The sequence below is a fragment of the Cryptotermes secundus genome, unplaced genomic scaffold (assembly GCF_002891405.2).
Source record: "Cryptotermes secundus unplaced genomic scaffold, Csec_1.0 scaffold330, whole genome shotgun sequence".
NCBI lineage: Eukaryota > Metazoa > Arthropoda > Insecta > Blattodea > Kalotermitidae > Cryptotermes > Cryptotermes secundus.
In genome coordinates, this window is record NW_019734317.1 from 1,288,236 (window position 1) to 1,302,194 (window position 13,959).

Consider the following 13,959-nt stretch of genomic DNA (forward strand, 5'->3'; position numbering starts at 1 on the left):
GCTCACCACTAAATTGATGCTGGCCTTCGCCAGCACAGAGATAATTGGTTCCGAGTCTCAAGAAACTCGTGACCATATTTTACCGTCTGACTGCTCTGGGGGCCTTCAGGGCCTCTCCCTCATTGACTGACTGCCAAATTGCTGCCGTCCTTCTACAGCACAGTGATTTTTTGGTTCTGAGTTCTACGGGACTCATGGACAATCCAATTCATTAAATTGCTGCAGGCCCTGACCGACACAGTCATTCTTGTGTTCGGGTCCTGTTAGGATCTATGACATAATTTATATTCGTTCAAGGGCCGTTTTGTGCTTGTAAGTGTCGTATACTCTTCGAAGAGAAGAGGGGTGTCTTTCTGAGGAGGCGCCACATTTGTTGCACCGTAATTGTGCGCGAACGTAAGAGCACTAAAGTAACGCCCAGGTACATTCGCACATCCTGGATATCATACACGCTTCATTGCCTTACTATAATGAATAATACTTATGTAAGATACACACAGAACATTTTTCAATGCAGGCTTCTGCAGAGATTTATACCGTAACTTATTTTACCGCTCCGAAACGGCAAATACGTGTAATCCTTTGAATGGTTGCAGGCCTGGTCATCGCCAAGTTTAAGCCCCTTATGCTTCTTACGCTTGGCTTCTCCCTTTCCAATGCCATGTACTCGTGCATTTGAATTTAGGTGATTCTGGATGACATCTACTTGTTGCCTGCATAATTTTTTGTATAATCATATTCGCACAGAATTTTGAAAACCATGTGTGTCTAGATATTTATTACTGTTTGACAGTTACGGTCTTGCTTTTGTGGGGCGGCCCCTCTGACGAGAGGACGGGTTTTGTCTTTTATATATGCTACTGTCCCTTGCCAGCACAGTCTTTCTCGGGTCCGAGTCCCTAGAGACTCGAGACCATATTTTACTGTCTCAGATTTGAGACTTCCCTTGTCATCACCTCCTATGACTCGCAGGGTAACGTTGGAGGTATTCGACACAGTCTCCACACGGGTGATATATGTGGTCCGAAGGATTCCTAGTTCTAATATCAGCCACATGGACCACATCGAAAACACGGTGCTCAACTGTTCTTCCATTGCTGTGTATATAAGTTGCGGTGGGGACATGTTCACAAAACCGTTCCGTAGTAATTTCCATCTATTCTCGCTCCAGAATTCTGTCTTTCAGCCTTTATGTCACGATATTTTTAACGTAGTTCCGGTATTCAGTAACCGATAGAAAATTCGGACGTAATTGCCAGTACAAATGATGTTTGTTTGTACGCTAGGTGTAATGTACCCAGGTTCCTGGACGAAATGGGCTTTACCAAACAGATACGAAGGTCGACAAGATATAACAGTATTCACATGTCTGAGGAATAACGGTTTCACTTTGGTAAACACGGATATAACTAAGTAACCAGTTAATCCCATGAATATAAACTCCTTTTTGAGATTCCTACCGTCCCACGATATTCTGGAACACGAAGGCTCATAACAGTGCTAGAAAAAGCCCAAAATGGCCTCCGTTTTGAGGCAGTTTAATGCAGTCCTTTCTAGTACTATCTTATACATGTATATCTTAAAAAAAAGTAAAGCTATCCTGTACCAGGCCTTGAAGGCCCATAGAGTTGTATTTTAATATTTTAATCATATCTACCTCTAGAGCTCCTTAGTAATCTCTTTTCCTGCGTTTTCCCCACTAAATCCTTTCATGCATTCCAAATCCTTCCTAGGCGTACTACACGCCCTGCTAATCTCGTCCAACCTGTTTTGACCATTTTTTGGAGGGGGGGCGAGGATTATAAGTCATAAATCTCATAACCATGCAGTTTTCTCTGGCCTACTCTTACTTCATTCCTTTTGGGTCCATACACTTTGCTCACCACCATGTTTTTAGAAACCCTCAGGCTATATTCTTTCCGTAATATCAGGGAATACGTTTCTCATCCTTTCAATACAACGGGACGTGCAATAGAGTGTTTTATGTGTAAATTTCTGGATTCTGGCAAGGCCAAGGAGCCTGGAGCTCTGATATTTACAATCAGTCATTAATTTAGCTTGGGTACAAGAAACCAGACGCATCTACAAAAATCAGCGAAATAGCCAGGTCAAAACGCGTTGTAATTGCCTGCGAATGAGGATCACTCAAGGGCCATTATGATTTAGTTGCCTCGTTCAAACTTCCCTACGGGAGATGAAATGGCATGTACATGTCCATACGATGGAGAATTTTATTTTTTTTTTCCAATTCCCAGCGTGGGCTGTGCAAGCCATCTCCACAGTGTAGTCTTTCACAATATTCTGAAGTGTACGGACGTGGCCCTTGCACACTCCGAGCCCTAGTTTGCATATCAACTAGTAAATTGTAATTGTAAGCATTGACTTACAATCAATTAAGCAGTGTGGTTTGGAGAACAATAAGTGAATCACACGAAGCCGGATCAACTCCCAGAATACCGCTTAATTCGACGTTGCTACCGTGAGTCTCGTGCTAACCGACCGAACTAGTTTCCCGTACCTATAGCAACCTTCCTTAGTTCGAGTTGTGCGGACAACTTGCAGTGGTCATCATATACCATCCTAAGGTGCAACCAAGTGTAGCAGGGATAACACCATTCCGACTGAGCTGATATTACAAAGGCGGGTTAACTTGTTACCATTCATTTCAGCATATTTTGTCTTCCCATCTGCCGTTCGAAAACATAAATATTAGAATACAAAAGTCTATGTAGTATTGTTTTGCGTAATTCTTAAATTTAGTCTCTACCAGTAAGGACGACTTACTGAATAGACTGAAGGTGTCTGAGAACAGGATGCTGAAAAGTTTTTTGAACCCAAGATGGAAAAAGCAGCAAGTTATTACGTTTTTGCGTCCAGTAGCTTTATTCACCAGATCAAAACTCTTATTATAAAGGAACCTAACAACTTTATCGGCCATTTTATTTGACTTATCGACCTGTGAGTTGAGATCTCCTGTTATGATGGCTTTGTCCAATTTTTATTCAAAATAAGAACACGTCTACCCTTTATTAAAACTTCATAACATTTAATTAAATACAGTTTTGCGGTTTTCGTTTTGTGTCATGCGTACTGAGGGATGGACGAGCATTGCGCAAATAGTAGGAATTCCTCAGGGTTTTGAATTGATCTAATTGTAGAACGTTTTCCCGTAATAATTGCTACTTTGCCTGCACTCTAGTGGCCCATTGTGTAAATGGACTGAAAGGGGGTGTGATATGCGTCTAAAGCGTCAAACATCCTTGGCGATTTCAGTGTCGTTCGCTCTCTGGTCCTCAGAGAATCGTACACATAGGTACGAATGCAGAGAATTTGTGAAAATGTATGGTGTAGGTTTAACGATCGAGTCCAACGGTGGTACGTAGAATGTTAATCGGTGGACGGTCGTGTATGCTGCTGGTTGTTGGTGTTGGAAGGGGCCTGTAACTGGTACAGATAGAGTAAAAGAGGTTTAGCATTTGCCAGATTATATGTTGTTCTGGCAAAGCTGGTGATCGAAACCCTGTATCTAGGAATGCACGCGAATATAGTACAGCATAGAACGGAATGTTTCTGCCTTTTGTGAATGGTGCTGTTCGCTGATCGGCGTTTGTTCTTTGTTTCCCAGAGCGTGCATAGCAGAGAAGAGACTTGACGAAGTAGTAGTAATACATTCGGAGACCTTGCTAATATAATCCCAACTCTAAAATGAAGTTGGTTGATCACGTAGTTCGAAGTTTTAAAGTTGCTAAGGTGTTTCGGGAGAACACCGATAAGATTAACAGCATTGACTTCTCGCCTAGCGGTGACACATTGATTTCTTGCAGCGAAGATGATCAAATTGTTATTTACGACTGTGAGAAGGGAACCCAGATGAGAACTGTTAACAGTAAAAAGTATGGAGTGGACCACATCCACTTCACCCATGCGAAAAATACTGCTATTCACAGTTCCACGAAAGTAGATGATACAATACGATACTTATCCCTCCATGATAACAAATACATCAGATATTTCCCCGGACATACGAAGAAAGTCGTATCACTTTGTATTTCTCCGGTTGAAGATACTTTTCTTTCTGGATCACTGGATAAGACCCTGAGATTGTGGGATTTGAGGTCTCCAAACTGTCAAGGACTTATGCATCTATCAGGTCGTCCTGTTGCAGCATATGACCCAGAAGGGCTTATATTTGCAGCTGGTGTTAATTCAGAAAGTATTAAGCTGTATGATTTAAGATCATTTGACAAGGGTCCATTTGTAACATTCAAGTTGAGTCAAGAAAAGGAGTGTGATTGGACAGGTTTGAAGTTCAGTCGGGATGGGAAGACTATCCTAATTTCAACCAATGGCTCCATTATTCGGCTTATTGATGCTTTCCATGGAACTCCAATGCAGACATTTACTGGTCATCTCAATAACAAGGGGATCCCTATTGAGGCTTCATACAGTCCTGATTCACAGTTTGTTTTTAGTGGCTCTACAGATGGACGAGTTCATGTATGGAATGCTGACACAGGCTACAAAGTGTGTGTCCTCAATGCTGACCATCCTGCACCTGTGCAGTGTGTTCAGTTTAATCCAAAGTATATGATGCTTGCATCAGCATGTACCAATATGGCATTTTGGCTTCCAACTGTAGATGAAAATGCTTGAAATAAATTTTCCGAAAAGCACATTTTGAAATAATTATGCTGTGCTCAAATTCAGGGTGCTCTGAGTTAAACTTATAAAAGGAAATCTTCCTTTTAGTATGGCAAGAGCACCATTTTTTTATTTGTGAAATTTGCATTTATCAGTCTTCAAGATATTTTTGACAGTCAGACATTTCATTAAATGTTTTTCGGTTGTAAATGGTCATTAAATCCAGGGTTATTCTGTAATTTGCATTAGTGATTAATCCTATTTAGACATTCAGGTAATGGATCTGTGGAATACTGCACTGTGGAGTTAATGAGTTACATATGCAATTTCCCCTATGGACGCAACTTTTTCGGTGCAATCCAAGAAATATGTACCTGTTAAAACATATTCAAGTGAGTATGTGGTGTATATATTAATATGAGTGGTGGTTTGAATGTTTTATGTGTGTTAACATGCACAAAAGTGAAATATCTTTTTCTCAGTCACTGTGTACTGTTCACAAAGCAAATAATTATCCTGCTCAACTTGTAAAATTGTTCACAGTAAGCAATTAATAACTGTATTTGATATGAAAATTGTAATGTACTATGTGTTGTTTATCTATTCAGATTTGTAATTGAGATGCTGTTGGTTAATTCACAGCTCTATTGTCTCTGTGTTATTGACTGAAAGCTGCAATCATTATTGTGGGGTGCCTAGTCCCAGTTAATATGCAGTAAGTTGGAACATTTATAAAATTAATCTCCTTTTAGTGGTTGGGGGTTGCTTTCCATGCACTTTTGATTGCAGACTTTGGTGGATGTGGAGTCTGACAACAAAGTATTCCAAATTGGAAAGTTAATAGAGATCATTGATCTTTAAAATAGAAATGAAAATTGAATTGTTAGAAGACTGACAAGCATCAGTATCACTGATCCATATAACATGGCTACATTTATTTCCAGTCCCATATAAAATTTATATCCAGTATTAATTTCAGCTTTCATGGACTTTTTACATCATGTGTCATTTTCCTTGGTTGTAGGATCAAAAATAATTTTATATATATATATATATATAAGGGAAAGAAAAATCTATCAAGCGTAACTGTTTCATTGTAGAATTCTGCCTTGATAGCTTCACATTTTGTAAAGGGCATCTTGAATTTTACACTCTTAATATATAAAAATATAACAGTTACACTTGGTTTTTACTTTTTCATATATTAAGAGAGTGTAATGTTCAAGATGCCCTTTATAACATTCTTTTGTCACTTTCTGACGATGTTAGGATATAATAAAAATGTTTTCCAGCTTTCAAGACGGTAGCATTCATTTGTCAGAATGACTGGTCTTCATTGAAATGTTGCAGTCTGTCCTGTCATTGTTTCTGCATCACTTCACAGGTCCCAGCAACATTTACCTCTCATCCATTGTATCAATATGCATCTGTTCATTTCTGCAAAAGTACATTCATGATGCACAAATGGTGCCCTGAACATTATGCCCAAGTGCACAGCAGTTCCTTGATTTAATATAATATGTAGCTTATTTAAAAACAATACATTTTGTTGTAGATTGCATGATAACATGGAAAAGGGCTCTAATAGCAGCAGTTTTATCCAGTAATATTCATAATTCTCTTATCTTAAGAATTATTAGTAGTGAAAAATTTAGTCTGCAGAAATGGTATCTTGTAGATGTTAAAAAGCCTGTAATGTCAGAATGCTTGCGTAAGGTTTCAGGCATCTTTGTTCCGTGAAAATAATATTCAGTATTCTGGGATAGACATATGAAATGGAATAATTTACATATGAAAGACTGCTGGATTGAATCTAGATTTCTCTTACCTTTCGGTTTGCTTATATGAGTGGAATGGTACTGTGATAATTTCCAGTTCAATCTTGAATCATCAGTCAAACTGCCTATATTGCCTCAGACAGGGTAGCTTAATATAAATTTCTGGTAATTCAGCACAACTGATGTGTCAAAATCACTGTCTCCATTATATTATGAATGAGCCTTACACCAACTTAAACCTGTAATATGTTGAATTATGTGCAGATTTAACAAAATGCTTAAATGTTCCCTAAGTTCAAATTTTTATGGCATGAACATAGCTTAAAGTGTTCTGTACTTCCTCCTGATCCAGAAGTAACACTCACTTGTGCTTTCAGTGTAACTGATTTTTGTAGGCTGAAGTCATGCATATTGAATTTTTCAGATTGACTGTTACTTTACCTGAAACAACACCAAAATCTTGAACAGTGTTTCATTATATTTCTTTGAGCCTTGTTGTGATGGATATTATTGAGACCATAGAAAACATCTGAGACACTTTGACAACACATGAATTCAGTGTGTGAATATCTTTAATAAACCAAGAGAATAATGATATGCATATAAATGTCAGAAAATTAGTAGGCTTTTTTCCCCACCAATTATAAATTCAGAGGGGGTATAAGCTTGCAACATATTTGGAAGTCGATATTGGTGTTATTTTTTTATGTTTAATTTTGAAAATGGTCATTAGCTGTAGAAAGACACGCATGCATATCAACATACTGCTGGAAAACACACACTCTTAATTGAAGGATTGTATGCATTAATACAGTTTTGTATAAAATAACAAATATTAGTTCGGTATGGAACTGAATTTTTTAATCAAGTCATGCAGCATGCATATGGTCCATGTCTTTATTCATATTTTCTGCCCTCTCTTTATTACCAAATAGTACTGGTCAATTGTGCTGCAGTATTTATGATTGCTCATACATTCTGTAAACTACTTGAACTAAAACACAGTCAATGTTACAACTTCTCAGTTGAGCTGGGTTTATAGAGAAACTCCTGAGAGGTTTATGCAGCAGATGATGAAAACTATTTATACAGGGTTTGTCCGAAAAGTAATGTCAGTTATTTTATTGTGAAGTGACTATATGTCGCAGCACTCTCAGACCGGTTGGGATCGGTGGAGGGGGAAGTCAGCTTATGAACCCGCGGTCGCTTAGTCGTCTCCGAACTTCCTGAGAGTGACGAAAGGCTTTTCCGTGAAACTCGTTTTTGTCTCCCGTGCAAGCCGCAATGCAGCGCTCCTTGGAACAAAGGATTGCCATCATGTTTTGTGTGAAACTTGGCAAGTCTGCAGTGGAAACTTTTCCCATGATAAAGACGGCCTTCGGTGATGATTGTTTGTCGGAATGTCAGGTCTACCGGTGGCACAGGGCCTTTTTAGAAGGCCGTGAAGAGGTCGACGATGAAGCCCGCGCTGGACGGCCATCAACAAGCACCACCGACGAAAATGTGAGTTTGTACTACATGGTACAACCATCAACGCCAAATTCTACATGGAAGTGCTAAAGAGACTCAAACGAAGTGTTTGTCTCATCCGGCCCGACATCGCGGACGATTGGAAACTTCACCATGACAATGCGCCAGCCCACACCGCCTTCCTCGTGACCCGCTTCCTGACCAATTCAAAGGTGCCAACGGTTCCCCAGCCGCCCTACAGTCCTGACGTGGCTCCCCAGACTTCTTTTTGTTTCCGCGCTTGAAAACTCTCATGAAAGGACATCATTTTGGGACAGTTGGCGAAGTCAAAGAGGCTTGCACCAAGGCTCTAAAGGACATTCCGGAGGAGGCCTACCATGACGCCTTCGATGCCTAGAAATCTCGCTGGAATCGATGTATCGACGCAGAAGAAGCCTATTTTGAAGCCTTTTAATGTGTTGCACCGATCTAATCCATAAAAGTTTTTTAATCGACTCACTGACATTACTTTTCGGACAAACCCTGTATACTTACTGTAATTTTTTTTAAGTAACAAGGAAAAAAGTTCATTGTCAACAGAAGTATTACTAAGGAAAGACCTATCTGTTATCTCAGAATAAACACTTTCACAGAAAACTGCTAGGTGACGTCTCGGTATCGGTACATGAAGGGGAAAAAGTATACGCAGGTATGACTTCAACCCAAGTGAGGAAAATATCACCTGTGGTGTTTACAGATAATTCTGGTGAGTTTGTAGGGTGATAAAGTATAGCAGTTACCCACAGGGTACTCCCAAATATTTCCACATTCTTAACTGAAATTCATGTTTGTTGGTCTTTTCAATACTGTGACCCAACATCCCATCCATTGAAATGTTTGCTTCCACTGTGTTGAAATTGGAACAGACAAGCAAAATTAAGAAATTCCTTAAAAATGTTAACATATTGCATTTTCTCGTTTATCAGAATATTTTTAAATCCATCATTCATGAAGCTGGGACTATCTAGTGGATTATGTTAAATCTATTGTAACAGACCTTCTTAAATAGTGCCTAGTACTGTTTAAGTAGTTATTTTCATGGTTATCTTATTGTCTGAAATGAAAACTTCTTGTGTACCCCACAGTTAGTCTGATGGTGAGTCTAGATTCATTTTTCATTAACGTGTGTGTGTATATATAATAATCTACATCTGTTTGGTATAATTAAAATCATTATATTGATGCATTTCATTAAAGTGAAGGGAACATATGGAATCTTAAGCATGGTGATGTGTGGCTGGTGTATACATGTGTAATATTATTGTGTGGTTAGTGTCTTTGTGAAAGTGTATTTACTGCACAGTTGCATTTACTTCATACCACAAGAGTGGGGTCATTGCATTGATCTCAGAGGTCATAAGTTGGTTTGTTAAACTGTGTGTGTGGATGCTTGGGACAAAGAGTATTGTGCGTGCAACAGTGCATGTGTATTCTCAGAAACATAGAATTCTGATAATCAAACCACAGGCTGTTCTTTGTAGCACCAGTCCATCCGTTTAGTGTTTTAAATGTAGGTTCACTTGTTAAATATGACACCATTATGCAGTGAAATTATTACCTACACAGAATCACCCTGGTTTTAGCTCAGGCTAGCCTCACTATCTACATTTTATTTAGGAATGCTGAAGTGCAGTGTTAGCTAACATTTCAGATTGACATTGAACACCTATAGCTTGCTTAGATTCATTTGCCTATGTGTACGCACTTGGCGAGACCCAGATATTAATGACATTTCTTGTTTTGTTTCCATTATATTTCCTACTTTTTATAAAATCTGTTGACATTTTCCTTCCTAGTTTGCACTTTATGTATTTTAAGCTGGAAATCACTAAAAGAAAGTAACAGAGAATTGTAAATTACTGTCACATGTCACATTATCTGGTTCTGTAATGTTACCCTTTGGCCATAGTATTCTGTGAAGTGAAGAATCAGCTCTAGTAACTTGGAGAATTCCACAACATGTAAGCAGTAGTTTGCTTGTGGACTACAGGCCACAGAGTTTTTTTGTAAGCAGCAACTCTGCACAAAGTATTTTGAAATAACGAATTATATTTTAATGTGTCTTGTTAATGTAAGATGAGCACCCATTTGATAGCAAGTGCTGCTGGTTATTCACTTTTAAGCTAGTGACACATGCAATGTCAGTATTTTATTGTGATATGTAAACTGTATGAAGCTGCTTTTTTATAAGTAGTTTCATGATACAAATAGTAGTCATAGACAGGTAGCCAATGTGTTTAGCTGTACAGAATAGTGACATTCATTTTATACCCATGTATGTGTTCAGAATGTTTTTTTAAGTACAGTAACAATTTTATTATGAATAAAAACTTGACCATCCACTACATTTTTTTGTAATGCTTGCTACAGTACTTCATTCAAAAAGGTTATGCATGAGGCATATATGGATTATGTTTATTTGTTGGCAAGTTAGTATTTCTCATCACAGCTCTTTGTTTATGTGGTATGTTTCCTGCTAGGCTTTGGTGGACAACTGTGAGATAATTCTGCACAAATAATCAGAAATGGTTATGCTTTGCGTCATTTGCCTTGAGCTCTAATACGTAATCTCAAATGCAGTATTATGACATATGAAGATATATACAACACCAAACTTACATCTTTCAATTAAACAGCAACACCAACCACCATGCAATTTTTTATGTTTAAAATAATGTCAGATTGTCGCCCTATTTTGTATGGCATACACTGCCACAAATACATTTGTTTTTTGGATTCAACAGAACTTAGAAGATAGTTGGAGACATTATCTGTACCTCTTCAAATGGAGACACATGACGGTGGTTCAGGGTAGACCTGGACACACATTTTTTTTTTTTTTTTTTTACAAAATTTCATATGTGCCAGAATAACCAATCTGCTACTCCTTTTCTAGGTATTGTCTCTACACAGATATCTTTTCCACTGCCATGGTAAGGCACTGATGCCAGCAACATAGAAAGATATAGCCTGACTGAGTAGCTAGTCCAGGACACTGCTTGAGTTTGTTATGATTCATATTTCTGCCCTCCGAGGTGCTCCTTCAATGGTCCAAGCAAGCAGAAACCACTGGGGGCTAAGTGTGGACTGTCTGTCTTCAGGTGAGGGGAGAGACACTATGTTAAATCCTTCAGAAAGCGCTAACCCATGTAGATCCAGAAGCTTGCTGCTGGCAAAGAGCCAGCACAGTGACTAGTGGTATTGGGCCACATTAGGGACCAAGACTACATATTTGTTTTCCTCCTTGTACATCCTTTTTGACAAAAGGAGGTTGGTATTTTTAATTAGGTGGACAACCCATGTTAGATTCACTACACCCATTTTAATACCCGAGACCAGGCTATGTCAAAGGGAGATAACAGGAAAATATGCAATAAAAATTGTGATAAAGCACATACATTCCTGGAACTAGGATAGAAAGGGAGGTAGAAATTTATGCTACAAACCAAGTCCATGAAAATCAATGCATAGAATTAAATGGAGAATTTGTGAAAATATAGTGTCTATCACTAGTACTATTTGTGGAGTAAAACCTGAACACTGGAGACTAAGACCTAATAGAAACCCATGAAGAATCTGTCATGTCATACATATCTTTTCTGAGGTGGTAATCTCATTGCTGATAAGGGGGATCCAGATAGAAATATCCAAACTGGGTTGGTTGGGCATGCCATATGGGCTGATTCCTTGTATTTCCTATACCTTGTGTGACTTTCAATTTCCAAAATCCTAGCTTCATCCCAGCCTACCCTATGACCCTCTCGTAGGCATGTTGGGCTAACTTTGATTTTTCTAGAAGACCCTCTTTGAGAATGTGCCTATGTTCATGGAGCCGCACAGCTAGAGGTCTGCTTGTTTTGCCAATGTAGATTCTGCTGCATTCACAGGGTATGCTATAAATAAATTGTGCTGTCTGTCGTGGATCTCCTTCTGGCCTCGTCTTCATGAGCAAGCTCCTACAAGATTGTTTACTTCCGACGATTGTCCTAATGTTATATAATTTCCCTATATGTTTCATCTTCTCTCATACGCCCTTCAAATATGGAATATACACAGAGCCGAGAAGATTTTCCTTTTTGTTTGGACAAGTGCTTCCCTTGGAATTGATGACTGTGTCAATGAAACGTTGGGGATAACCACTGAGCTGAAGATAATATCTCAGGCTGCTAATTTCACTAACCAGACCTTGTCATTCTTAGCATTTGGTGGAGCCTATATTGTAAAGAATATCATAATGCCCATCACTCATAAGCTCATACCCAAAAGGACTCCAATACAAAACCCACAATGATAAAACAACAGCAAGCTGCGCTACGTGGCACAAAAAGACCACAACCAATTCAACAATTTTATATTTGGTGATCACAATTATGGCATTTTAACTAACAAGATACATTATAACCACATCTGACATTTTAATATTTCAGTAATGTAATTAAGACAAGTACAAGAGCATCACACTAGTATGTAAAATGACCAACAGCAAAATATACCCATGTTTGTCAATCTAGGGAAAGAGCAGATATATACATGTACAGTAGTTGATGAGGGCCAAATGGCTGACTTAAACTTTTAATATATAGTATATCTATCTATATAAAAACTGTGTTGACACAAAAACAACAAAAAATTAATAAATAAAAAATATTAATAAAACACATTAGAAGTGCTTGCAAGTTATTCTTCTATCCTGAATACTCGAATGCAATCAGTAAAAATTGTATTAAAGGGCATAAATCTAAGTTTGGTAAATCCAAGTTTGATATAGAGGTAGAATCACTTTCTGTGGATGTACATATGGGTCATTTGCAATGTTTTTCTGGCCAGAAAGAATCTGTTTATGACTGTCAGTCTCTCACAGCACAGTGACTGCTTCTTGTAACACTATCCCATTCAAATAAGCAGCAGCAACATTCTGTATGACCAAGCTGTATCCAAAGTAGAAGAGCTCATCATCAGTAATATGTCAAGGTCCACAGTCTCTTCCAAAACAGTTCCTCCACTTGATGCGATCTAGAGCTTTCTCCTTCAAATGAAAATATCCTCTTCTGTCCCCAAGGTCATCCAGCATCTTCTTACGTCTTCTGGTCACTTCTATCCGCCCCGCTCTTTCCTTCAATAATTTCTTTTAGAAGGCAGTTACCGCATAAGATATGACCAATCCAATTAGCCTTCTGTTTTCATATTTCGTGTAGGATGTTCCTCTGCTCACTGACTCTAAATAACACTTCTTTATTTCTCACATAATCGGTCCAACTGATCTTCTCCATCCTTCTCCAACACCACATTTTGAAGCTTTCCAGGTGTTTCTGATCTACTGCCCTAAGTGTCCAAGTTTCAGCCCCATACAAAGCAATGCTCCAAATGACTTTTAAATTTCCATAAATATTCCAACATTCCTTATTACAAGTAAATTGCATGCAACTGAGCATAAATTTACTATTTTCACAACTTTCATGTGCACAGCACTGCCAACAGGTACTGATGGTAATCATTTCCATTGTGAAGAACCTTGAGACAACTTCAAAGAATCAATGAACAATCACCAATCCTAAGGCTTATGCTTTTCCCCTAGTGCCTTCATCAGTTCATCAACACTGCTGGAGTAGTATGTATCACAATTCATAAAAAAAAAGGAACTTGCATGTTCTTTTCCACATTTACCAAAAATGGAGCATCCCCCCCAGAAGATTCCATTCTTATAACCTGGAACCAAACAAGCTCTGCTTCATTCTTTGATAGATTTAAGTCTTGTATAAGTTCATTTAATTTAGCCTATTTTATTAAATGTCCCCCCCCCATATATTTGGTTATTCATATTCTGCAACATGATCTCACTGTGTGCCACTGCAGCAGTTAAGAGGAATTATCTTTTGGTTCTCTCCAAACCATGGGTACAGCAAATGGCACAGCATGCTGTTTTCCATCAAGCCAGGCCCTGAGATTCACAGTACCTGCTGAATAACAAATACAAGAATACCAATGTCTGTCCTGGTCACCAATATTGCATCCTTTAACATAGGCATTTTTG

The 13,959-nt window shown here is 38.5% G+C and overlaps 2 protein-coding genes across 5 annotated transcripts in view; one reads left to right on the forward strand and one right to left on the reverse strand.

Moving 5' to 3' along the window:
- The first annotated feature begins 3,305 nt into the window (after window positions 1–3,305).
- Window positions 3,306–10,273, forward strand: LOC111868556 (WD repeat-containing protein 82). The gene has a single exon (XM_023859308.2). It carries the CDS (start codon window positions 3,706–3,708, stop codon window positions 4,651–4,653), a length of 948 nt encoding a protein of 315 aa, XP_023715076.1. The 5' UTR covers window positions 3,306–3,705; the 3' UTR covers window positions 4,654–10,273.
- A 2,947-nt stretch (window positions 10,274–13,220) lies between these two features.
- The window catches only part of LOC111868558 (aspartate--tRNA ligase, mitochondrial), a 57,737-nt gene continuing 56,998 nt past the window's right edge, over window positions 13,221–13,959 (reverse strand). For 2 of the 4 annotated variants that reach the window (XR_002843524.2, XM_023859315.2), the window contains exon 20: window positions 13,221–13,634. The gene's annotated coding sequence lies outside the window, so the exon portion shown is untranslated. Of the gene's footprint in view, window positions 13,886–13,959 lie in introns of all 4 variants that reach the window. The other 2 variants (XR_002843523.2, XM_023859314.2) reach the window with 1 other exon arrangement.

What these genes read in the sequence shown, in the direction of transcription:
- LOC111868556 (XM_023859308.2), top strand. Translation starts at nt 3,706, where the DNA reads ATGAAGTTGGTTGATCACGTAGTTCGAAGTTTTAAAGTTGCTAAGGTG.